Source organism: Salvelinus fontinalis, chromosome 42, assembly GCF_029448725.1.
Source record: "Salvelinus fontinalis isolate EN_2023a chromosome 42, ASM2944872v1, whole genome shotgun sequence".
NCBI classification, from domain to species: Eukaryota; Metazoa; Chordata; class Actinopteri; order Salmoniformes; family Salmonidae; genus Salvelinus; species Salvelinus fontinalis.
The window spans coordinates 19317019-19344436 of NC_074706.1; the positions used below are offsets into that span (position 1 = coordinate 19317019).

At 44.9% G+C, this 27418-nt stretch overlaps 1 protein-coding gene across 5 annotated transcripts; it reads right to left on the reverse strand.

The window, feature by feature from the left end:
- Window positions 1–239: 239 nt before the first annotated feature.
- Window positions 240–26726, reverse strand: LOC129841467 (zinc finger protein 205-like). 5 transcript variants are annotated; one of them, XM_055909746.1, is made up of 8 exons: window positions 26444–26726; window positions 25337–25467; window positions 24965–25141; window positions 21391–21537; window positions 21055–21166; window positions 20710–20851; window positions 16537–16667; window positions 15289–16193 (listed from the first exon to the last, which is right to left on the reverse strand). In XM_055909746.1, the coding sequence occupies exons 1-7, from the start codon at window positions 26724–26726 to the stop codon at window positions 16664–16666; spliced, it is 996 nt and encodes a 331-aa protein (XP_055765721.1). In that variant the 3' UTR covers window positions 15289–16193; window positions 16537–16663. The 5 variants fall into 5 exon arrangements, with proteins under 5 accessions (XP_055765719.1, XP_055765717.1, XP_055765720.1 ...); XM_055909744.1 differs by lacking the exons at window positions 20710–20851; window positions 21055–21166; window positions 21391–21537; ... (1 more) ...; window positions 25337–25467; window positions 26444–26726 and adding exons at window positions 240–1354; window positions 1649–1770; window positions 14626–14737; window positions 15118–15282; window positions 17389–17596 and having other exon boundaries at window positions 15368–16193; XM_055909742.1 differs by lacking the exons at window positions 20710–20851; window positions 21055–21166; window positions 21391–21537; ... (1 more) ...; window positions 25337–25467; window positions 26444–26726 and adding exons at window positions 240–1354; window positions 1649–1770; window positions 14626–14737; window positions 15118–15282 and having other exon boundaries at window positions 15368–16193; window positions 16537–17596.
- Window positions 26727–27418: the final 692 nt, after the last annotated feature.

A 27418-nucleotide genomic window follows, 5' to 3' on the forward strand; every position in this document is an offset into this window, starting at 1 on the left:
TAATCACTATTGCGGCATTGCCTTATCGGTTGAATATTAACTGTTACAATCGAGGTATAGGCACGTATAACGCCTCATACTTAATGGTAGGCGTCATAGCTCAAAGGATGTGGTTGAAATGAAAAAGGTATGCATGCTGTTCAAATACGCTACTGCGTATTATGTTACACATCAAATCTCCTATTCATGATGACCATCTTTCAAGCTCAAAGCAGATTTGTTTAGAAAGAAAGCAAGAATAGAAAATAATGACTTTATTCCATCGACATCACCTCAGTAAGGTAAATATTTAACTGTCCTCGTTCTCGCCGAGGTTTACTGTCTCTCTAAAAACAGTTTACGCAAGCCTGTTTCAAATTACAAGTTCAAGTTTTAATGAGGGGTATGTGGCTACTCTCTTCACATAACTATGTCACCTAAAGAATGGTTACTATTTCTCCCCATTGTGCACACTCCTATGTCTGATCAGATTAGTCAGGAAGGAGAAGCTCTTGTGACATAGTTTGCACTTGAAGGGCCTCTCCTTGGTGTGAACTGTCTGGTGCATCTTCACATTGCTCGCTTTAGCAAAGCGCCTCCCACACGTGGGGCAGGTGTACGGCTTGTCGGCGTCAGTCCTAATGCTCGGCCTCCCACGTTGTGACGCAATGACACTAGAGGTAGAAGCAGGAGCCACCACCCTCAGGTGGTTCGTCTTTGAGTTCCCTCCTTGACCTCTAGCCATTGTTTGGGTGTTGTTGGGATTCTGTGCTGTGTCCGAGGCTAGGTAGCGCTTGTGGTGAACGCCAAACCTGACCCTGTCTGTAGGGTAACCATGAGGTAGCTGAGGAAGGCTAGACCCAGGTCCAGACCTTCTATGAACCCAGTCACCAGGCATTAGACAAGACCCTGATGGAGAGGAAAGACTTCCTGCTATACTCCCACCAGGGGGGTTTCCCACCACTCTCTGTGAAGGCTGAAGCCCAGGGTGACCTGCTCTGTCCATCATGGATACTGTGGTGTTTCTATCATAGGAACAAGAGGGTCTATTTCTATTAGCCCCAGGCCCTGCTTCATCCCTGCACTGAGACTCTGAAGAGAAGGATCTGGGCTGCGGACTGGATCCCTGGCTGGAGCCTCGGTCTCTCTGATGACCACCAGGACTGTTGTTCAGTCCACCTGTCCACTGGTTGTGTTCTGTGTGGCGGAGTCTCTGTCCCTCGTGGTTGGGTCCTGGTTCCGACTCGGGAAGGAAGAGCGAAGGCTCCTGATCCAGGGTTCTGATCCGGGGCCAGGCTTTGTGACCAGCCACCTCAGAGGTCCAGTCTCTCCCCCCAGCAACACCGGATGTCAGCAGGCTCTCCTGGACTGCAGACTGTAAACACAAATTGAACAGAAAAGCAATAAGGTTTATATAAGAACCCATTTGCTCTACACACAGAAACATGACATTATAAAATGGTAAACACAGTTCAGCCCTAGCCTGACGACTCGCACTAAATCCTTCTGCTGCTCTGTCGTTAGCAACATTCTTTAGTCTGAGACTGTCTCTCCCTCCGCATACAGACACCTACCCGTACGCGCAGATCAATCTGTATGTTGTTTTGTGTTCGACTTTCTGTTTCTGGTTCCGCAGCCCCGAGTTAAAGACGCTGTCCCATCCACTGACCTCCACTTTGTCGCCTCTGGTCCTGGCCTGCTCAGTGATGTTGTTCCGTAGGCCCTTGGCTCCGCCGGTCTGGGAATTCAAAATGGCTGTCCAGTCTCCTCTGTTAGCCTCCATCCAATCACCTGCAGGAAGAGGTTAGAAAATAGACTTCACAAAAATGTCAGAGAACTCTACATATGGAGTTTTCTTTTGTCAATTACCTGGTCAAGTTCATACATTTTGTGTTTTTTTATGTAAACATAAGTTGCATTGATTTCACTTCATGAATAAATTTTAAAAGATACATAGCTGCGAGCAGCAATGACAAAGTGTAGAATGGCAGGAAACTAGCTTTAAAACTGTATAATGTTCTCTCTGTCCATGGCAAAATGTGTAGAGTTGCACGAAATTTGCTTTAAAGCAGCAAAATTGTCTCTGCGGTCAAGAGGAGGTCCTCCAAAATGTTTGGTCGGAGACAGCGCTGTTGGCCATAGAAACTACCCCCCCACGCTAGCTTTGCCACTGCTGCTGAAAGAAAATCTGTGAAAGCGTTACCAAGTTTATCTCTCAATACCACAAGTAAGTGAAGTTTAGTGTAGTGCTTGCTGTAGGTTGATTATCTTTGAATGCAGCAGGTAATCAATCTTAGTCCTTAATGTACTGAGTTTATAAACCAATTCTGGGGTCAATTTGACTAATGGTTTATGTTAAGATATGACGTTTTCACCGTTAAGTGTATTGGTATATTGCGGTCATCTTTAAATACTAGGACTTTATTTTGTTAAACCTCATTTGAGATGAATTTGTTAAGTCTATGTACCAAATATGGTTTGAATATGATTTGTAGTTTTAGAATTGTTCACTTAACTATGTTGTTCTTGACTCCTTGTGCATCCCTTTAAGCGAGTCCATGTTGTAGTTACCTGTGTTATGGTGTGAATTTGGTAACATTTAGGAATTGTATTGATTGTAATATGCAAAATGGAATACACTACAAGTAAGTGCGATCACCATTAGTGGGATTGGGATTCTCCAGAGTTTCTCAAGCCAATTTGTCCAGAGGCAACGAGGTGAAAATGAGGCAATGGTTAAATTATTAAAGGATGTGAATATATTGTGTCACGGGTGATAATGACATCTATAGTGCCACCAACTGGTCTGGTCTGGTGCCGATCTTGAATGCAGCAACTAATCATTCTAAAATGCATTAGAGGCTAATTCATTGACTCTATATACCTGGAGTATATATATATCTGGAGTTAATCTGACTTATGGTTTATGAGAAGATTTTTAAAAGTATTTTTCTGCATATGTGCTAGGTCGTGACACTTGGCATTCAGGCCAGAGTTCAATTTTGGTTTCATCTGACCAGAGAATCTTGTTTCTCATGATCTGAGAGTCCTTTAGGTGCCTTTTGACAAACTCCAAGCGGGATGTTATGTGCCTTTTACGGATTACTTGTTCAGCAGTCTTATGGCTTGGGGGGGTAGAAGCTGTTAAGAGGCCTTTTGGACCTAGACTTGGCACTCTGGTACCGCTTGCCGTGCGGTAGCAGAGAGAACAGTCTATGACTTGAGTGACTGGAGTCTGACAATTTTTTGGGCCTTCCTATGACACCGCCTAGTATATAAACTCAGAAAAAAAAGAAACATCCCCTTTTCAGGACCCTGTCTTTCAGAGATAATTCGTAAAAATCCAAATAACTAAACAGATCTTCATTGTAAAGGGTTTAAACACTGTTTCCCATGCTTGTTCAATGAACCGTAAACAATTAATGAACATGCACCTGTGGAACAGTCGTTAAAACACTAACAGCTTACAGACGGTAGGCAATTAAGGTCACAGTTATGATAACTTAGGACACAAAGAGGCCTTTCTACTGACTCTGAAAAACACCAAAAATAAAAATGCCCAGGGTCCCTGCTTATCTGCGTGAACATGCCTTCGACATGTTGCAAGGAGGCATGAGGACTGCAGATGTGGCCAGGGAAATAAATTGCAATGTCCGTACTGTGAGACGCCTAAGACAGCGCTACAGGGAGACAGGATAGACAGCTGATCGTCCTCGCAGTGGCAGACCACGTGTAACAACACCTGCACAGGATCCGAACATCACACCTACAGAACAGGTACAGGATGGCAACAACTGCCCGAGTTACACCAGGATCTCACAATCCCTCCATCAGTGCTCAGACTGTCCGCAATAGGCTGAGAGAGGCTGGACTGAGGGCTTGTAGGCCTGTTGTAAGACAGGTCCTCACCAGACATCACTGGCAACAACATCGCCTATGAGCACAAACCCACCGTCGCTGGACAAGACAGGACTGGCAAAAAGTGCTCTTCACTGACGAGTCGCGGTTTTGTCTCACCAGGGGTGATGGTCGGATTCACGTTTATCGTCCAATGAATGAGCGTTACACCGAGGCCTGTACTCTGGAGCGGGATCGATTTGTAGGTGGAGGGTCCGTCATGGTCTGGAGCAGTGTGTCACAGCATCATCGGACTGAGTTTGTTGTCATTGCAGGCAATCTCAACGCTGTGCGTTACAGGGAAGACATCCTCCTCCCTCATTTGGTACCCTTCCTGCAGGCTCATCCTGATATGACCCTCCAGCATGACAATGCCACCAGCCATACTGCTCGTTCTGTGCGTGATTTCCTGCAAGACAGGAATGTCAGTGTTCTGCCATGGCCAGCGAAGAGCCCGGATCTAAATCCCATTGAGAACGTCTGGGACCTGTTGGATCGGAGGGCTAGGGCCATTCCCTCCGGGAACTTGGAGGTGCCTTGGTGGAAGAGTGGGGTAACATCTCACAGCAAGAACTGGCAAATCGGGTGCAGTCCATGAGGAGGAGATGCACTGCAGTACTTGATGCAGCTGGTGGCCCACCCTTTGTTCAGGGACACATTATTCAATTTCTGTTACTCACATGTCTGTGGAACTTGTTCAGTTTGTCTCAGTTGTTAAATCTTGTTATGTTCATACAAATATTTACACATGTTAAGTTTGCTGAAAAAACGCAGTTGACAGTGAGAGGACGTACATTTTTTTGCTGAGCTTAGGTCCTGGATGGCAGGAAGCTTGGCCCCAGTGATGTATTGGGCCATACACACTACCCTCTGTAGCGCCTTACGGTCGAATGACAAGCAGTTGCCATACCAGGCGGTGATGAACCCGGTCAGGGTGCTCTCGATGGTGCAGCTGTAGAACCTTTTGAGGTTCTGGGGACCCATGACAAATCTTTTCAGTCTCCTGAGGGGGAAAAAGGTGTTGTTGTGCTCTCGTCACTACTGTCTTGGTGTGTTTGGACCATAATAGTTTGTTGGTGATGTGGATCAAGGAACTTGAAACTCAACCCGCTCCACGACAACCCTGTCGATGTTAATAGGGGCCTGTTAGGCCCTCCTTTTCCTGTAGTCCACGATCATCTCATATTGAGGGAAAGGTTGTTGTCCTGGCACCACACCGCCAGGTCTCTGACCTCCTCCCTGTAGGCTGTCTCATCGTTGTCGGTGATCAGGCCAACCATTGTTGTGTTGCTTGCAAACTTAATGATGATCTTGGAGTCGTGGGCGAACAAGTAGTACCGGAAGGGACTAAGCACGCACCCCTGAGGGGCCCCGGAGTTGAGGGGCCCCGGTGTTGAGGATCAGCGTGGCAGATGTGTTGTTACCTACCTTTATCACCTGGAGGCGGCCCGTCAGGTAGTACAGGATCCAGTTGCAGATGGAGGTGTTTAGTCCCAGGGTCCTTAGCTTAGTGATGTGCTTTGTGGGCACTATGGTGTTGAACGCTCAGCTGTAGTCAATGAACAGCATTCTAACCGGTGTTCCTTTTGTCCAGGTAGAAAAGGCCAGTGTGAAGTGCGATTGAGAATGCGTCATCTGTGGATCTGTTGGGGCAGTATGCAAATTGGAGTGGGTCTAGAGTTTCCAGGAAGATGGTGTTAATGTGAGCCATGACCAGCCTTTCAAAGCACTTCGTGGTTACCGACGTGAGTGCTATGGAGCGGTAGTCATTTAGGCAGGTTACCTTTGCATTCATGGGCACAGGGTGGTCTGCTTGAAACATGTGGGTATTACAGACCCGGTCAGAGAGAGGTTGAAAATGTCAGTGAAGACAATTGCCAGTTGGTACGCGTATGCTCGGAGTACACACCCTGGTAATCCGTCTGGCCCTGCGGCCTTGTGAAAGTTGATCTGTTCAGTACAACGGTTTGATTTGTTTGATCTTAGCTAGCTACATAGACGTCTTTGTATCAAAGATAATTGTGTAGTTTAGAGTAATTATCGGTTAGCTAGCCAGCTATTTTCGTCCGCCGCGCTGCCGTTCTCCTACCTAGTCAACACTGCTAGCTAGCCAACTTCTACCGAATAGCAGCACTGTAGAAACTATTACATTACAACGGAACGATTTGATTAGTGTAGTGTTAGCTAGCTACATAGTTGTCTTTGCTGTCCTTGTATCTAAGATAATTGTGTAGTTTAGAGTAATTATCTAGCCAGCTATCGAGGTTACCTAGCCAGCTACACTTTCAAACAAAGTCAACAACGCAGCCACTGCTAGCTAGCCTACTTCACCAGTCAGCAGTACTGTATCATTTTAATCATTTTAGTCAATAAGATTTTTGCAACGTAAGCTTAACTTTCTGAACATTCGAGACGTGTAGTCCACTTGTCATTCCAATCTCCTTTGCATTAGCGTAGCCCCTTCTGTAGCCTGTCAACTATGTGTCTGTCTATCCCTGTTCTCTCCTCTCTGCACAGACCATACAAACGCTTCACGCCGCGTGGCCGCGGCCACCCTAACCTGGTGGTCCCAGCGCGCACGACCCACGTGGAGTTCCAGGTCTCCGGCAGCCTCTGGAACTGCCGATCTGCGGCCAACAAGGCAGAGTTCATCTCAGCCTATGCTTCCCTCCAGTCCCTCGACTTCTTGGCACTGACGGAAACATGGATCACCACAGATAACACTGCTACTCCTACTGCTCTCTCCTCGTCTGCCCACGTGTTCTCGCACACCCCGAGAGCTTCTGGTCAGCGGGGTGGTGGCACCGGGATCCTCATCTCTCCCAAGTGGTCATTCTCTCTTTCTCCCCTTACCCATCTGTCTATCGCCTCCTTTGAATTCCATGCTGTCACAGTTACCAGCCCTTTCAAGCTTAACATCCTTATCATTTATCGCCCTCCAGGTTCCCTTGGAGAATTCATCAATGAGCTTGATGCCTTGATAAGCTCCTTTCCTGAGGACGGCTCACCTCTCACAGTTCTGGGTGACTTTAACCTCTCCACGTCTACCTTTGACTCATTCCTCTCTGCCTCCTTTCCACTCCTCTCCTCTTTTGACCTCACCCTCTCACCCCCCCCCCTACTCACAAGGCAGGCAATACGCTTGACCTCATCTTTACTAGATGCTGTTCTTCCACTAACCTCATTGCAACTCCCCTCCTAGTCTCCGACCACTACCTTGTATCCTTTTCCCTCTCGCTCTCATCCAACACTTCCCACACTGCCCCTACTCGGATGGTATCGCGCCGTCCCAACCTTCGCTCTCTCTCCCCCGCTACTCTCTCCTCTTCCATCCTATCATCTCTTCCCTCTGCTCAAACCTTCTCCAACCTATCTCCTGATTCTGCCTCCTCAACCCTCGTCTCCTCCCTTTCTGCATCCTTTGACTCTCTATGTCCCCTATCCTCCAGGCCGGCTCGGTCCTCCCCTCCCGCTCCGTGGCTCGACGACTCATTGCGAGCTCACAGAACAGGGCTCCGGGCAGCCGAGCGGAATTGGAGGTAAACTCGCCTCCCTGCGGACCTGGCATCCTTTCACTCCCTCTCTACATTTTCCTCTTCTGTCTCTGCTGCTAAAGCCACTTTCTACCACTCTAAATTCCAAGCATCTGCCTCTAACCCTAGGAAGCTCTTTGCCACCTTCTCCTCCCTCCTGAATCCCCCCCCCCCTCCCTCTCTGCAGATGACTTCGTCAACCATTTTGAAAAGAAGGTCACGACATCCGATCCTCGTTTGCTAAGTCAAACGACACCGCTGGTTCTGCTCACACTGCCCTACCCTGTGCTCTGACCTCTTTCTCCCCTCTCTCCCCAGATGAAATCTCGCGTCTTGTGACGGCCGGCCGCCCAACAACCTGCCCGCTTGACCCTATCCCCTCCTCTCTTCTCCAGACCATTTCCGGAGACCTTCTCCCTTACCTCACCTCGCTCATCAACTCATCCTTGACCGCTGGCTACGTCCCTTCCGTCTTACATTTACATTTAAGTCATTTAGCAGACGCTCTTATCCAGAGCGACTTACAAATTGGTGCATTCACCTAATGACATCCAGTGGAACAGCCACTTTACAATAGTGCATCTACATCTTTTAAGGGGGGGGGGGGGGGGGGCAGAAGGATTGCTTTATCCTATCCTAGGTATTCCTTGAAGAGGTGGGGTTTCAGGTGTCTCCGGAAGGTGGTGATTGACTCCGCTGTCCTGGCGTCGTGAGGGAGTTTGTTCCACCATTGGGGTGCCAGAGCAGCGAACAGTTTTGACTGGGCTGAGCGGGAACTGTACTTCCTCAGTGGTAGGGAGGCGAGCAGGCCAGAGGTGGATGAACGCAGTGCCCTTGTTTGGGTGTAGGGCCTGATCAGAGCCTGAAGGTACTGAGGTGCCGTTCCCCTCACAGCTCCGTAGGCAAGCACCATGGTCTTGTAGCGGATGCGAGCTTCAACTGGAAGCCAGTGGAGAGAGCGGAGGAGCGGGGTGACGTGAGAGAACTTGGGAAGGTTGAACACCAGACGGGCTGCGGCGTTCTGGATGAGTTGTAGGGGTTTGATGGCACAGGCAGGGAGCCCAGCCAACAGCGAGTTGCAGTAATCCAGACGGGAGATGACAAGTGCCTGGATTAGGACCTGTGCCGCTTCCTGTGTGAGGCAGGGTCGTACTCTGCGGATGTTGTAGAGCATGAACCTACAGGAACGGGCCACCGCCTTGATGTTAGTTGAGAACGAGAACGGCACCCTGTCTTCAAGAGAGCGAGAGTTGCACCCCTTTTTTGAAAAATCTACACTCGATCCCTCCGATGTCAACAACTACAGACCAGTATCCCTTCTTTCTTTTGTCTCCAAAACTCTTGAACGTGCCGTCCTTGGCCAGCTCTCCTGCTATCTCTCTCAGAATGACCTTCTTGATCCAAATCAGTCAGGTTTCAAGACTAGTCATTCAACTGAGACTGCTCTTCTCTGTGTCACGGAGGCGCTCCGCACTGCTAAAGCAAACTCTCTCTCCTCTGCTCTCATCCTTCTAGACCTATCGGCTGCCTTTGATACTGTGAACCATCAGATCCTCCTCTCCACCCTCTCCGAGTTGGGCATCTCCGGCGCGGCCCACGCTTGGATTGCGTCCTACCTGACAGGTCGCTCCTACCAGGTGGCGTGGCGAGAATCTGTCTCCTCACCACGTGCTCTCACCACTGGTGTCCCCCAGGGCTCTGTTCTAGGCCCTCTCCTATTCTCGCTATACACCAAGTCACTTGGCTCTGTCATAACCTCACATGGTCTCTCCTATCATTGCTATGCAGACGACACACAATTAATCTTTTCCTTTCCCCCTTCTGATAACCAGGTGGCGAATCGCATCTCTGCATGTCTGGCAGACATATCAGTGTGGATGACGGATCACCACCTCAAGCTGAACCTCGGCAAGACGGAGCTGCTCTTCCTCCCGGGGAAGGACTGCCCGTTCCATGATCTCGCCATCACGGTTGACAACTCCATTGTGTCCTCCTCCCAGAGCGCTAAGAACCTTGGCGTGATCCTGGACAACACCCTGTCGTTCTCAACTAACATCAAGGCGGTGGACCGTTCCTGTAGGTTCATGCTCTACAACATCCGCAGAGTACGACCCTGCCTCACACAGGAAGCGGCGCAGGTCCTAATCCAGGCACTTGTCATCTCCCGTCTGGATTACTGCAACTCGCTGTTGGATGGGCTCCCTGCCTGTGCCATTAAACCACTACAACTCATCCAGAACGCCGCAGCCCTTCTGGTGTTCAACCTTCCCAAGTTCTCTCACGTCACCCCGCTCCTCCGCTCTCTCCACTGGCTTCCAGTTGAAGCTCGCATCCGCTACAAGACCATGGTGCTTGCCTACGGAGCTGTGAGGGGAACGGCACCTCAGTACCTTCAGGCTCTGATCAGGCCCTACACCCAAACAAGGGCACTGCGTTCATCCACCTCTGGCCTGCTCGCCTCCCTACCACTGAGGAAGTACAGTTCCCGCTCAGCCCAGTCAAAACTGTTCGCTGCTCTGGCACCCCAATGGTGGAACAAACTCCCTCACGACGCCAGGACAGCGGAGTCAATCACCACCTTCCGGAGACACCTGAAACCCCACCTCTTTAAGGAATACCTAGGATAGGATAAAGTAATCCTTCTGACCCCCCCCCCCCCCCCCCCCCCCTTAAAAGATTTAGATGCACTATTGTAAAGTGGCTGTTCCACTGGATGTCATAAGGTGAATGCACCAATTTGTAAGTCGCTCTGGATAAGAGCGTCTGCTAAATGACTTAAATGTATATCTAAATGTTTAAAGTAGTGATGCACAATGTAAATTTTTTGGGCCGATACCGATATCCGATATTTTCCTTGCCCAAAACAATAACCGATGCTTAAATTTTTTGCGGCCTTCTATGCATTTCTAGTACAGTTAAATAGTCAACACACACACACACACATGGATACAGCGGTCTAAGGCACTGCATCTCAGTGCAAGAGGCGTCACTACAGTCCCTGGTTCGAATCCAGGCTGTATCACTTCCGGCTGTGATTGGGAGTCCCATAGGGTGGCGCACAATTGGCCCAGCGTCGTCCGGGTTTTGCTGGGGTAAGCCGTCATTGTAAAGAAGAATTTGTTCTATACTGACTTGCCTAGTTAAATAAAGGTTGCACACACACACACACACACACACACACACACCAAAAAGTCATTTTGTTGACATTTCCGTATGTCCCCATTACCAGTAAAACATAATCAAAACCTATTTCTTTCACTTACTTGCTGTGCTGTTTCGTTGTTCATTTTTTCAGTCGTTTCATTCTCAACCAGGATTGCGTCATACATGTCAAGCAGTGAAGTTTCAGCTCTGTCTGTCCTTGGCCTCTCTTCCATCGTGCGCACTGTCACTGTGTCCGTTTCCATCTTGTCCAGCTCTGTATGTAACATTTCATGTAAACCCTTTTTCTTGTCTGCATCGAAGTAGTGGTCCTTGCACATAGCATCGAGCATGGTGGCGACACAGTAAAGAGAGAATGCCACCGAATCGCTTGTTCACAGACTATGTGGGCAGTTTTGTTGCCGGGGAAAACTGTTGTCAAGGGCAACTGTTTCATTCGCCAATGTAGGCCAGCAAAAACATCCACCTTGTCGGGAAAAAGGGCCATCTTCACTCCATAGAAACTAGTCAGCACTAACATTGCACACTAGCTGCTAGCTAACTGGATAGCTTAGCATTGGCGAAGTCAGAATGTGCATTAGAATTAGGAATTAGAATACTACACTGAACAAAAATAAAGGCAACATGTAAAGTGTTTGTCCCATGTTTCATGAGCTGAAAAAAAAGACCCCCGAAATGTTCCATACGCACATAAAGCTTCTCAAATTGTGAAATTGTGCACATTTGTTTACATCCCTGTCAGTTGACGAGCAGGCGTTTCAATGCCATGACAGAGGGTATCACATCTGCTGCGGATGCAGTTGATGAGCTTATTTCTCGAGTCAGTTGTTCGAATGGAGCTAGCTAGTGTGTTCATGTTTCCAAGTTTCAAACACGTTCTCAAATGCCATTTGAAATGGCAGCAGAGGTATGACTACCAGCATATTCATGAGCATGCAATACAACTTTCCTCAGTACGAAATCCTCGACGACCCACTGTGCTGTCAGACTCAGCATGCTCATGGGGCTGATATCGCTGGTCCGAAGCTAATAGCAGTGACGCTATTACTGTGTAAATCCGGTAGCACATCTTAAAAAATAGTATAAAATAGTTGCTCGGTGCTCGACCAGTCGGCGAAAACCAACATCACCCACAACAGAAAATGGTTATTTGTCAAGGGCAATGAATTCCATTATCTTGGCATTTAATGGATTTCGCCTTTGAGTTGTCTCGCTGTCCCATGTTGTTTATACTTGCGCACTATTGTTTGTACAGATGAACGTGGTACCTTCAGGCATTTGGAAATTGCTCCCAAGGATGAACCAGACCTGTGGAGGTGCACAATTCTTTCCCCCTGAGGTCTTCGCTGATTTTGGGGGATTTTCCAATGATGTCAAGCAAAGAGGCACGGAGTTTGAAGGTAGGCCTTGAAATACATCCACAGGTACACCTCCAACTGACTCAAATTATGTCAATTAGCCTATCAAAAGCTTCTAAAGCCATGACATAATTTTCTGGAATTTTCCAAGCTGTTTAAAGACAGTCAACTTAGTGTATGTAAACTTCTGACCACTGGAATTGTGATACAGTGAATTATAAGTGAAATAATCTGTCTGTAAATAATTGTTGGAAATATTACTTGTGTCATGCACAAAGTAGATGTCCTAACCGACTTGCCAAAACTTTAGTTTGTTAACAAGAAATTTGTGGAGTGGTTGAAAAACGAGTTTTAATGACTCCAACCTAAGTGTATGTAAACTTCCGACTTCAACTGTAGCTGTTCTGGAAAGAGCCACGAACTTGAGAGGAACGTACATCTTCCTCAACAACTCTATCCTGAAGCTGTGTGCCAGAATAGGAAAGAACTGATCCCAGCTATGAAAGCTGCCAGAGCACGTGGGGACATTGCTTACATTGCTTACTATGACTGGCTCATTGTCCACCCTCCCAGAAGCCTGGGGGGATGAGAAAGCCAAGCCTATGGGTTCGTAGCTTCAACCCGCAGCACACACACACACAAATTAATAAATGGACTACTGAATGTATATTTATATATTTTTTTCAGTATTATTTTTCAGTATTAGGTCTATCTCTGATAAGCTACCCAAGAAAGGGCTGAAAATAGGCCCATATTAATATATGTAGCCTTAGAAATAAGGTTAATGAAATCAATAACTTGCTAACATCAGGTACCATGAATATATTTTCCATTTCTGAGACTCACTTAGAATAATTTGATTATACACCAGTAGCAATACAAGGATATAACTGAACTCTTGTCAAGAGAAAGCAGCGTAGACTTTGAGCTTTTCCCACAAGAACACTTGAGGAGCAGTGACCAAATATTTCGTGGCTATTTTAGGTACAAGACGGTACAAGAAGGCTGTTCTGACCTAGATGAAACTCTGTTGAGGGTGCAAGATGGCATGACTGGATTCGGCGGGCTTCCAGATCCATCTCAATCGAATGGCATGCGCACGTTCTTCTTGTTCTAATCTGGCTGCAAGTTCTCTTTTTCCTTGTGCTCGAGCTGAAATTGTTGTTGTTCAAGCTTTAATTGTTGCTCCAACTTTGCTTTTAGTTATAACTCCCTTAGTTGCACGACTATGGGATGTACTCTACTACCCGTAGCGCCCTTTTCATCAGCCTCTCTCTCCGAAAGAATTTACTCCTCCACCAAAACAGTACCAATCAAATCTTTGGCTACTACTTTTGGATAGCCAGATGCCACTTTGATGCTTTGCAAGGGCAAGCAGATTCACCTTTGTACATTTATCTAGCATCTCCCATGTAGGGTTTTCCACAAATGCTTCCAACTTAAAGTCCATGGCTTTATTTTAATTTTAATTAGCCTCTGTTTTTGCAACTTTCAAAATTATTCCACCAATCTTATAACCCCTCAAGATCAGTGACAAACTCAACCACAAAACGGGAGCACTCAAATATCTTGGCACAGAAGAGCTTCAGAGTAGGTGGTATTTTTGTAACTCATCCATATTTTGACCAACCCCTTAGTTTGGGGAAAGCTAAGTTAACACATGTAACATGGGCCTACATTCCAAATTGGTGTCATTTGGCCCTATGGTTTATGAGAAAGATTTGTAAAGTATTTTTGGCATATTTTAGCTTATTAGCATATGTACTAATATGCATCTACATGCATAGTGTGGCAATCCTTTGAATGCCTCAATGTTATTTTCTCAAACTCTTTAGGTAATATTGTGATGAGCCCACAGACCAAATTTGGAGTGAATCTGACTTAGTCCATGAGAAGATTTGTTACATTTAAGTTAAGCGTTACATAGACAAAAGTAAATTGTTAGTTTCCTTATTTTTTTAAAGGTATCAATGCCAAACATAGTTACATTTACATTACATTTAAGTCATTTTGCAGACGCTCTTATCCAGAGCGACTTACAAATTCATCATAGTAATGTCTTTCATGACCCTAAAAAGTTTCAGATTGATAGGCCATTGTGGAGTGGATTTACAAAGGATTTAATTAAATGGACACGTAAAATCTGATTTCCTGATTTATCAATAACTCAGCCATCTCTTAACCAATCCCTTATATTTTCTCAAACTAAGTTAAGAGATGTACCATGGGTCTACATCGTGGTGTTATTTGGACATATGGTTCATGAAAATAAGTTTATCCAACATTTTCAAAATGGATATAAATCTATCCTGACGGAACTTATGGAGTCTTGAGGCACATTTGTCCAGCATAAGGAAAGACACCTACATACAAAATTAAGTCTCTAGGTCAAACTGGACGATGGATTCGAAGGTTTAAGTAAAACTGTTTATAACAGTGCCACCTATAGGCCAATCGGTGCCATTCTTTTTGACCAAGTTACTCATTGCCTCTAGTTTCTGTGTGCCAAATTAGAAAACAAGTTACCAATCTATGCTTGAGTTATTTGACCATGTCAAGAAAAATGTATATAAATAATTCAGAGAATAACAATAGATTTCACAGATTAGCTATGAACCACTAATAATAGCCAGGTGCATCACTATTCCCAGTGAAGAACCATTACTGTATGTAGGCTATATGTATTTCTCCCTTACCTTGCTCCCTCATCTTTAATCCACTCAGCAGATCAATGCTCTCTGGTCCATCTTCTATAGTCTCCTCTTTGACCAGCAGCAGATCAGGCTTCCCATCCTCCATGTCTACTGACTGTAAGAGATACAGAGTGAGAGGATGTTGGATCAAGAAATCCGATAAGAGCACCCTGCTATGGAGCATCTTGTGATTGGGCAAAGAGGGATTGCTATGAGTATTGTGTAAATGTGTTAGTTGACTTGATTACTTGACACTCTTTAATGGTTTGATCATTCAAAAGGCAATGATCATCCCACACTTAAGACAAAATTAATCAAGACCAGGGTCAGTATCCACAAAGAGTCTCAGAGTAGGAGTGCTGATGTAGGATCAGTTTAGCCTTTTAGATCATAATGAATAAGTTGATATCCTAGATCAGCACTCCAACTCTGAGAGGCTTTGTGGATACGGGCCGTGACCTAATACCATTCAGACAGTAGTTTCCATTGGCTCACCTCAGTGAGACTGTGTGTGGTCCTGTGCTGCTTAGCCGTTTCCTCTGTGGGTTCAAGAGGAGGTGTAGTCCGGCTGTCCTCCATGACCATGGTCCTCTCAGGGTTCCCCAGACCCTTCTCACAACCCTCCTCCTTCACCAGCAGCACCTCTGGACCCTCCTCCTCCTGAAAGAGACAGGTGATACAGATTACACAGACACACTCCCTCGGGTACATACACACGCACACACAGATAATAAACACATCATACCATTTAGCATACAGGCAAACGGCCTCATTCCTCTGTGTGGACCTTCATGTGCATTTTCAGGTTGCCAGCCTAGGTGAAGCGCATGTGACACTGGGGGCAGCTGATGGATTTCTCCCCTGTGTGGACCCTCTGGAAGATCCCCACCTGCTGGGGGCAGCTGAGCCTTTGTTACAGAACATGCAGAGGAACCACATCTCTTAACTATTGACTGATGTTTAACCCCCTCGCCGAGCCTGGGGTCTAGTCTTGTCGTTTGAGTTCAATACCTGATCGAAAAGTATGTGGCCCTGTGAATTGGAAGGTCCCATCGATGTGGACACTGAGTGTGTGTTAAAGGGAGTAGGTGACGACATTTGGATTTGTCTCAAAGCTTTCCCTGTAATCTAAGAAATCTCTGTTTTGCGAGTGTCCTTCTCTACATTCCATGTCGCCCTCAACTTTCACAGTCACCTCATCTACGACTATAACCTCCCTTTTATTATCTAGGCAGCCTTCGGGGTATACACTTCTACTGTACCGGTTTCCAATCTCCTCGTCACAGATCAGTCTGTGTCTCTAAACCCAAGGGCATGTTTCCAGGGTCCATCTCTGTAGTGTAAGAGCAATACGGATCATTGCCAGTCCCTAATGTGTCACCCGAGTCCCGATGGGAAGGAACTGTCCTCGGGCTCGGGTTACCGTAAAGTAAATACTCTGAGCCAGGTCCTCTGTGGCTACAGGGGGCACTCCAGTCTGGAGGTCTCTGTGTCGTAGGTTTTTCTCCCTCAGTCCTCTCCTGCTTGTTCAGTGACGATCCTCCAGGACCTGCAGCCTCTGCATCTGCAGACTGACACAAGGAGAGGAAGTTATTATCAATGTCGTAGGGAAGTCTGGGGGCGGCAGGTAGCTTACTGGTTAAGAGCGTTGGGCCAGTAAGCGAAAGATCGCTGGTTCAAATCCCCGTGCCGACTAGGTGAAAAATATGTTGATGTGCCCTTGAGCAAGGCACTTAACCCTAATTGCTCATGTAAGTCGTTCTGGATAAGAGCGTCTGCTAAATGACAAGCTCCCCTATGGCAGATAAATAAGGATGTACATGTAAGCAAATTAAAAGCTGAGGGGAGTGTTTCTGAAATAAAACAGGACACATGTCATGTATTGTAATTTTTATGTTACACTATGACACTAACCTTTATCACAATAACATTCTGGGTTGAGGTTCCACTCCCCTCATTAACAGTGATTGGTTGGTCATCTCTCCACGCCTTGTATCCTGCTGGCTTCACAAAGCTCCTGTGGCCTCCAGTGAGATGTCCTTCACCTGAGGGAGCGATTGGGGAAAAGGAGTGGTTGAGTTACGTACTGTCAATGCTCAATACTATATTGTACACTATTGACACTGTCTACAATTGGCAAGGATGTAAGGTAGCACTTGTCATAATTTATTTATATGCTATTTATTGATTGATTCCATGCATCACATGCTTTTAATTGAGTATGATAATAGGAAATTCAGCAAATCAAGAATCTTGTTAGAATATGATAGTGTCTTTGTGCAGGAATAATTTATTCTTAATTGACCTGCCTGGTAAAATAAAGTAACATTTAAAAAAGTGTGCAAGATAGCTAAGTAATCAGGGGAAGTATTGCACACTAGCCAAACACTGACGAAGACACAATTCTGGATAACACATTTAAACAAATGCGCAAAGCGGGAACCGGGTGCCAAGCCCCTCAGCATTCTGCAAAATGCCATGCCGCTTGCCATTCCTCTGTATCGGTCAAGTTTCTTGACACTACTGGGACGACGCGCTCTCGTATTGTCCTCTCCGCGCACTCCCTTCAGTTCCAGTAGCTGTAGTTTCCTACGCAATCCCCTGTTTTCTTTCTGGCTTTGAGAAATTTCCAAACGAAACACTGCATAGTCGTCATCTACTAGTTTACAGATCTCTGCCACGGCTGCATTCCCTAGCACATAATGGAGGCTATTTGAGTGTGAAAAACCATACAGTTAGCCATTGTCAGCAGCTAGCTAGCGTTACCTAGATAACATGGGTATATCAACCAAGTCCTGTCTCCAACGCAAATTATAGACTAGCCGAGGTAAGTATGTGATGCTGTGCAGTAAAATTAGGCATATTTTGAATTGCAGTGTGTTAAAACGTCTAAATACAGTAAAAACGCCAAAGTGTAAATTATTGGTCACTGTTCGCGTCCCTTTACTTCTTCAGTGGTATTTTTGAGCGGTTGGCATCCAACGTTGTTAGTGTATTACCGCTACTGTGCTGGAGTGGAGTGTGAGCCAGAGACCCTGGAGGAACGAAATATTGCCTTCCTGCCCCGTTTATCTTAGAAAATACAACAGTTCACATTCTACTCAATGGACTCATTACACTTCATTCCTGTATCCCATTCTCTCTCATACAGACTCATATCTCTCGCCCTCTTATACTGCCCACACTATATCAACACACGTTCTACTGTTTCTATTTCCTGGCAATAATCGCACCTTCCTGGTGGATATTTTCCTATGATATATAATTACTTATTCAGCCGGCTGTGTCCCAACCTATGTCTAGTTAAGGTGGACTCCTATCATCTTTCTCGTGCTCCCGTCCCCAAAGTTGAGAGAGCATCTTGAGCATCACTGGGGCCAAGCTTCATACCATCCAGGAGCTCTATACCAGGCAGTGTCAGAGGAAGGCCCAAAAAATGGTCAGACTCCAGCCACCCAAGACAGACTGTTCTCTCTGCTACCACATCACAAGCGGTACCAGTGCACCAAGTCTGGGACCAACAAGACCCTGAACAACTTATAACCCCAAGCCATAAGACTGCTAATCAAATGGCTGCCCTTACTACCCACATTGACCCTTTTTTGTACTAATTCTCTTGCACTGACTCGGTACTGGTACTCCCCGTATGTAGCCATGTTGTCCCACCTCCTACATATGCGATGACATCACTTGGTTTAAACATCTCTAGAGACTATATCTCTCTCATCATTACTCAATGCCTAGGTTTACCTCCAATGTACTCACATCCTACCATACCTTTGTCTGTACACTATGCCTTGAATCTATGCTATCGTGCCCAGAAACCTGCTCCTTTTACTCTCTGTTCCGAACGTGCTAGACGGACAGTTCGTATAGCATTTAGCCGTACCCTTTCCTACTTCTCCTCTGTTCCTCTGGTGATGTAGAGGTTAATCCAGGTCCTGCAGTGCCTAGCTCCACAATTAATGCAAATTAATTACTTAAAAATCATACAATGTGATTTTCTGGATTTTTGTTTTAGATTCTGTTTCTCACAGTTGAAGTGTACCTATGATAAAAAATTAGAGACCTCGACATGCTTTGTAAGTATGGAAAACCTGCAAAATCGACAGTGTATCAAATACTTGTTCTCCCCACTGTATATCTATCCTACCTTGTCTTTCTAAGGTCTTCGAAAGCCAAGTTGACAAACAGATTACCGACCATTTTGAATCGCACCATACCGTCTCTGCTATGCAATCTGGTTTCAGAGCTGGTCATGGGTGCACCTCAGCCACGCTCAAGGTCCTAAACGACATCATAACCGCCATCGAAAAGAGATATTACTGTGCAGCCGTATTCATCGACCTGGCCAGGGCTTTCGACTCTGTCAATCACCACATTCTTATTGGCAGACTCGACAGCCTTGGTTTCTCAAATGACTGCCTCGCCTGGTTTACCAACTACTTCTCAGATAGAGTTCAGTGTGTTAAATCGGAGGGCCTGTTGTCCGGACCTCTGGCAGTCTCTATGGGGGTGCCACAGGGTTCAAATCCTCGGGCCGACTCTCTTCTCTGTATATATCAACGATGTCACTCTTGCTGCGGGTGATTCTCTGATACACCTCTACGCAGACGACACCATTCTGTATACTTCTGGCCCCTCTTTGGACACTGTGTTAACTAACCTCCAGACGAGCGTCAATGCCATACAACTCTCCTTCCGTTGCCTCCAACTGCTCTTAATTGCAAGTAAAACTAAATGCATGCTATTCAACCGATCACTGCCCGCCCGTCCAGAATCACTACTCTGGACGGGTCTGACTTAGAATACGTGGACAACTACAAATACCTAGGTGTCTGGTTAGACTGTAAACTCTCCTTTCAGACTCACATTAGGCATCTCCAATCCAAAATTCAATCTAGAATTGGCTTCCTATATCACAACAAAGCATCCTTCACTCATGCTGCCAAACATACCCTCGTAAAACTGACCATCCTACCGATCTTCGACTTTGGTGATGTCATTTACAAAATAGCCTCCAACACTCTACTCAACAAACTGGATGCAGTCTATCACAGTGCCATCCGTTTTTGTCACCAAAGCCCCATACACTACCCACCATTGCGACCTGTACGCTCTCGTTGGTTGGCCCTCGCTTCATACTCGTCGCCAAACCCACTGGCTACAGGTTATCTACAAGTCTCTGCTAGGTAAAGCCCCGCCTTATCTCAGCTCACTGGTCACCATAGAAGCACCCACTCGTAGCACGCGCTCCAGCAGGTATATCTCACTGGTCTACCTACCTCATCCCCATACTGTATTTATTTATCTTGCTCCTTTGCACCCCAGTATCTACTTGCACATTCATCTTCTGCACATCTACCATTCCAGTGTTTAATTGCTATATTGTAATTACTTCGCCACCATGGCCTATTTATTGCCTTAACTCCCTTATCTTACCTCATTTGCACTCACTGCATATAGACTTTTTGTTTTATTTTGTTCTACTGTATTATTGACTATGTTTTGTTTATTCCATGTGTAACTCTGTGTTGTTGTATGTGTCGAATTGCAATGCTTTATCTTGGCCAGGTCGCAGTTGCAAATGAGAACTTGTTCTCAACTAGCCTACCTGGTTAAATAAAGGTGAAATAAAAAATAAAAAAATAAAATTGTAGTTAGTCCACAATACTAACCTAATTGCAGAGTGAAAAGAAGGAAGCATGTACAGAATAAAATATTCCAAAACATGCATCTTGTTTGCTACAAGGCACTGAAGTAATACTGTAAAAAGTATGGCAAAGCAATTCACTTTTTGTCCTGAATAGAATGTGTTATGTTTGGGGCAAATCCAATACATTACTGATTACCACTCTCCCGATATTCAAGCATAGTGGTGGCTGCATCATGTTATGGGTATGCTTGTAATCATTAAGGACAGAAGATTTTCAGGATAAAAAATAAACAGAATGGAGCTAAGCGCAGGCAAAATCCTAGAGGAAAACACAGTTTAGTCTGCTTTCCACCAGACACTGGGAGATTAATTCACCTTCCAGCAGGAAGGACCTTCCAGCAGCAAGGACAATCTACACTGGAGTTGCTTACCAAGAAGACAGTGAATGTTCCTGAGTGGCCGAGTTACAGTTTTGACTGTCGCCTCTGGTCCTGGCCTGCTTCAATGGTGTCGTCCCCTGGGCCCTTGGAATCCAAGATGGCCAGTCTCCTCTGTTACCCTCTAGCCAATCACCTGCAGGAAGAGGTTAGAAAATAGAATTTATCAACATGGCAGAGAACTCTACATATGGATTTTCTTTTGTCAATTACTTGGTCAAGTTCATACATTGTGTTTTTTTATGTAACATACATTGTATTGATTTCATTTTATATAGATGCATCACTATTCCCATTGAAGTATATCTATTATGTTCTGTATATGCATGTCTCTCTTACCTTGCTCCCCCATCTTTAGTCCACTCAGGAGATCAATGCTCTCTGGTCCGTCTTCTATTGTCATCTCTTTGACGCGCAGCAGATCAGGCTTCCCATCCTCCATGTCGACTGACTAAGAGATACAGAGTGAGAGGATGTTGGATCAAGAAATCTGATATGAGCACCCTGCTCTGGAGCATCTTCTCATTGGACAATGAGGGACTGCTATGAGTACCATGCAAACATGTTAGTTGATTTGATTCTGTTTTTTTCATTCAAAAGGTATGGTCCCACACTTAAAACAAAATGTATCAAGACCTGACCTAATACCATTCAGACATTTTACAGTGGGCTCACCTCAGTGAGACTGTGTGTGGTCCTGTGCTGCTCAGCTGGTTCCTCTGTGGGTTCAGGACGAGGAATAGTCCGGTTGTCCTCCATGACCATGGTCCCCAGACCCTCCTCACACACCTCCTTCACCCACATCACCTCTGGACCCCCCTCCTTGAATAGAGAGGTGATACAGACATACACTCCCTCAGGTACGTACACACAGAAAATAAACACACTTTCAACATGAAGTGTTTACCCATCCCCACTACGCTTGAGTCCTATACTGTAGTTACAGAATGACTTAATTGTTGTTAAACCCATCATGGTGGACATAAATATGTTGTTGTGGGTAAATATGAGTTAGCTATGATAAGTCAAAAGTAATCATCAGACAAACCTGACTAAACTATTTCGACGTGTACAGTAGGTGTTTGCTAGTGTGCCGGTATGTGTAGGTATATTTGTCATAACGTGCAGTCGTGCTTATGCAGAATAGGGTGAGATCATTATCATAGTCTCAATGATAATTTAAAAGAAGTATTAGAATGAAAAGCCCCATTTTGTTTTTATTAAACATAAACTAATTTGAAATACACCATATGAAAACCACCACATGCACATGTCTCCACTACAAATCTGCTTGACAAACTGCATTAATTTTCTCAATACAAGTGTCTTGGGGGAAAACATTAAGTAGTTGAATGGAAGTAATGAAATTAGGCATTTGTGAACATCATTTAGCCTATTCTCCCTCAGGAAAATAAAAAGATTTGGCATGGGTCCTGAGATCCTCAAAAGGTTCTACAGCTGCAACATCGAGAGCATCCTGACTGGTTGCATCACTGCCTGGTACGGCAATTGCTCGGCCTCTGACCGCAAGGCACTATAGAGGATAGTGCGTAAGGCCCAGTACATCACTGGGGCTAAGCTGCCTGCCATCCAGGACCTCTACACCAGGCGGTGTCAGAGGAAGGCCCTAAAAATTGTCAAAGACCCCAGCCACCCCAGTCACAGACTGTTCTCTCTACTGCTACCTGGCAAGCGGTACCGGAGTGCCAAGTCTTGGACAAAAAGGCTTCTCAACAGTTTTTACCCCCAAGCCATAAGACTCCTGAACAGGTAATCACTTACCCGGAATATTTGCATTGTGTGCCCCCCCAAATCCTCTTTTTACGCTGCTGCTACTCTGTATATCATATATGCATAGTCACTTTAACTATACATTCATGTACATACTACATCAATTAGGCCGACCAACCAGTGCTCCCGCACATTGGCTAACCGGGCTATCTGCATTGTGTCCTGCCAACCCCTCTTTTACGCTACTGCTACTCTCTGTTCATCATATATGCATAGTCACTTTAACCATATCTACATGTACATACTACCTCAATCAGCCTGACTAACCGGTGTCTGTATGTCACCTTGTATGTGGTTTTATTTCTTTACTTACCTAATACCTTTTTTGCACCATTGGTTAGAGCCTGTAAGTAAGCATTTCACTGTAAGGTCTACACCTGTTGTATTTGATGCCCGTGACAAATAAACTTTCATTTGATTTGAAAGTTCAAGCACAATAAAGCACCTTCTAGAAATGAAGTAGTGCCTTCAGAAAGTATTCACACCCCTGGAATTTTTCCACAGTTGTTGTGTTACAAAGTGGGATTAAATTGATTTAATTGTATTTTTTTGTGTCAATGATCACCACAAAATACTCTGTCAAAGTGGAAGAAAAATTCTAACATTTGACTTTTTTTAAGAAAAAAAAAAAAAAATGAATTTATCTTAATTAGATAAGTATTCAAAACCTGAGTCAATACATATTAAAATCAAATACACTACTTAAGACTTTTTAGGCTTATATATGCCTCATACACTGAGTGTACAAAACAGACACCTTCCTAATATTGAGTTGTGTGTGCACAGTGTCCTCAGAACAGCCTCAATTTGGGTATGGACTCTACAAGGTATCAAAAGCATTCCACAGGGATGCTGGCCCAAGTTGACTCCAATGCTTCTTATAGTTCTGTAAAGGTGGCTGGATGTCCTTTGGGTGGTGGACCATTCTTCATACACATTGAAAAGTGTTGAGCGTTGAAAATCCAACAGCGTTGCAGTTCTTGACACAAGCCAATGCGTCTGGCACCTACTACTATACCCCTTTCAAAAGCACTTAAATCTTTTGTCTTTCATAATTCACCCTAAATGGCACACATACACAATCCATTTCTCAATTGTCTTAACGCTTAAAAATCCTTCCACCGGTCTCCCCCCTTCAACTACACTGATTGAAGTGGATTTAAAAAGTGATATCAATAAGGGATCATAGCTTTCATCTGGTCAGTCTATGTCATGGAAAGAGCAGGTGTTAAGGTTTTGTGCACTCAGTGTATATCACACAATGTCTGGATGCAATATTCTACCCAGCAATATTCAACATTGAAATCTGTCACACTCGTTATGTCAAATTATATTTTCTGATGACAATAATAAAAATGAATCGGTGTCTTTAATGCAGTGTTTGAACGTAACATCAGAAGCTACTGAGAGGATTGGTTGCTTTCTATGTTATAGAGTGGAATGTTTTTTCTGCTGGTGGTAGCTCCCGTCTCTTCCAGGAGAATCTCTTCTCACAATGGGGTCAGCTGTAGGATTTCTCCCCTGTGTGGACCCTCTGGTGTCTCTTCAGGTGACCAGCCTGGGCAAAACGCATGTGACACTGGGTACAGCCAAATGGTTTCTCCCCTGTGTGGACCCTCTGGTGCCTCTTCAGGTTGCCAGCCTCAGCGAAGCGCATATGACACTGCGTACAGCTGTAGGGTTTCTCCCCTGTGTGGACCCTCTGGTGGATCTCCACCTTCTGGAGGCAGCTGAAGCCTTTGTTACAGAACATGCAGAGGAACCGTTTCTCTTTACTATTGCCTGATGTTGCTCCCCTTTCCCTCCCCTTGGCCCTTTGGCCCTTTGAGTTCAATACTTGATCGAAAAGGACGTGGTCGTGTGAATCGGAAGGTCCCATCGACGTGGACACTGACTCGCGATCCCTGACCGTGTGTAAAGGAGAGTGGGTCGTGACATTTGGATTTGTCTCCAAACTTTCCCTGTAATCTAAGAAATCTCTGCCTTGTGAGTATCCTTCTCCTAAGTGAGTCTTGTCTACATTCCATGTCAGAGGAGCGTCGCCCTCCACTTTGACAGTCACCTCATCTACGACAAGACCCTCCCCTTTCTTATCTAGAGGCCCTTCAGAGTATACACCACTATTGTACTGGTTCCAGTCTTCTCTAGGCAGATCAGTCTGTGTCTCTAAACCCAAGGATATGTTGCCAGGGTCCATTTCTGTAGCGTACGAACAAGACGGATCATCACCACCAGTGTCTAACGTTTCACCATCTCCACGGGAATGAACCATCCTCTGGCTCTGGTGAAATACCGGTAAGTACTCTGTGCCGGGAGCAGGAGGATAGCGCAGTGGCCCCTTCCCCAGTCTCTCTGGGTCTGATCTGTGGTCAGATCCTGTGTGTAAGAGTCTGTGTGTTACAGTTAAAGTATCCGTGTCTGTCTCTGACTTGAGGACGGCGTTCTGCGTTCCACTGACCTCCGTGATTCTGTGTCGGGTCCTGGGCGGTGCTGGGGCGATGGTGGGGGGGCCCTTTGTGGCTACATGGGGCTCTACCACCACTCGAGTCTGGGTGTCTCTGCTGTGCCATGCGTCCTCCTCTCTTTCAGACCTCTCCAGCTTGACCCCAGGACATGCAGCCTCTGCATCTGCAGACTGGCATAAGAAGAGAGGAGGTTATCACGTGTACATGAGTTGAATTGGATAACAATGTCGTAGAGAAGTCTCACAAGCTCCCCTATGGCAGATACATGAGGATGTACATGTAAGACAGTGTAAGACTTCCGGTAGTAAACGGCCACATTTGATTTACAAATTAACTAATATTTCATGCAACACTATTACACTAACCTCTATGATGATAACGTGCTGGGTTGAGGTTCCACTCCCCTCATCAACAGTGATTGTTTGGTCATCTTTCCATGTATTGTGTCCTGCTGGCTTCACAAAGCTCTTGTGGCCTCCAGTGAGATGTCCTTCACCTGAGAGATTGATGGGGGAAAAGAGGTGTTTAGGTTAGCTACTGGCAATGCTTAATATACACTATTGACACAATTCAGAATTGGCAAGGATGTAAGGTATAACATTTAATAACTTCTTGACATAAAATTGATTGATTATGTTCCATCACATTGTTTTCATTGAGTAAATAATGGTTAGTGCAGTAAATCAAGAATTTAGTTTTAATAAAATATTAGGTCTTTCCATTTAATTTCAATCATAATTTGACTGCACACCTTTTCATTTGGACTAAACTTATATATATCTTTGCCCATGATAGAAGTAGTCAGATATTAGCTGTTATAAGAAAGTGACAGATTTTACGCATTTTTAGATAGACGTTAATGGTAAAAAAAGAAATCCATTCTTAATTTAAAAATTATTTATATTAAGAAATTATAAAATAGTTTAACAACCCTGTTTGAAAGCTTTTAAATTATATACAACTCAATTGTTTATTTTCCAGTGATGAAGACATGGATGTCTTACGGTAAGGTGGGGTATGCAAAACAGGTCAACTTTGAGCACATCGATCTCCTAAATGTTTTGGTGTTCAGGTCCAAAAAGTTACTTTCTGACCACTTCTACCATGAGCAAATATGTAGAGAAAGTTTTGTTCAACTCAAAACGGGTGTGGTCAAAAAGTGACTAAAATCAAATGGAACAACCCAATATCATATTCTAAACAGATTCTTGATTTACTACATTAGCTATTATTTACTCACTTAAAACAATGTGATGCATGGAACATAATCAACAATGTGATGCATGGAACATAATCAATCGAGCTATAAATAGAATGGTTTCAGTTATTAAGCTAATTTGGGGGATAGCTTTTGTATAATATTGCATAGTATCCAAAAACGGACCAAGATCCAATTCTGGTTAACCACATCGAAAGACACACACATGCACAGAGGGCAACAGTCCCCGCAGCCTCTGCCTTGCAAAACGTACCTCTTGCCATTCCTCTGTATCGGTCGGGTATCTTGACACTACTGGAATGACTGGCGAGGACGCGCTCTCGCGTTGTCCTCTCTGCGCGCTCCCGTGCCACCTTCAGTTCCAATATCTGTAGTTTCCTCCGCAATCCCCTGTTTTCTTTCTGGCTTTGAGTTATTTCCAAACGAAACACTGCATAGTCGTCGTCTACGAGTTTACAGATATTTGCCACGGCTGCATTCGCTAGCACCTCCATAATGGAGGCTATTTGAGTGTGAAAAACCACACAGTCAGCCATTGTTAGCTAACGTTTGCAGCTAGCTTACCTAGACAATATCAACCAAGTCCTGTCTCCAACGCAAATTTAAGACTACCTGGGGCAAGTATGTGATGCTGTGCAGTTAAATTTGTGATATTTTTAGTTCCATGACGTTAATAAATGTCAAAATAACAACAACAAAACCGCTAACGTGAAAATTGTAAATGGTCAATGCTTACTTCCGTTTGCTACTACTTCGGTGAGGTTTTGTGGCGAATTTTAAGCAAAATATGTATTGCCGCCACCCACTGGACGGGGTGCAAAAATTCACAAAATAAAATTTTATTCCGTTATGTGGAAGGGAAAATAACATTATTCCACACAAACTACAAAAAATGTACACATACAAAAAAATTCTACTCCTTCAGTCATTCAAAACCCCAAATACCCTGCTAAGGCTCTGGGGCCTGAGATCGCATGAGACAGTACTCCAATCCCAACGGGCACATGATGTCTTATAATGGTCATATTCTGGACACGATGTCATATGACCAAAATATTACTACTTTAAGATTTTTATTTTTTGAATGGATTTCAGCTGATTGGCCACTTTTTAAAGAGATTCACCGGTACTTTTGTATCATTTTTTTTGCCAGTAGTTCTGAAACTAGCATGCACGAGCCAAAAGTGTTCCCTGAAAAATGCCTACTGCGTCACATGTCCAGATATGT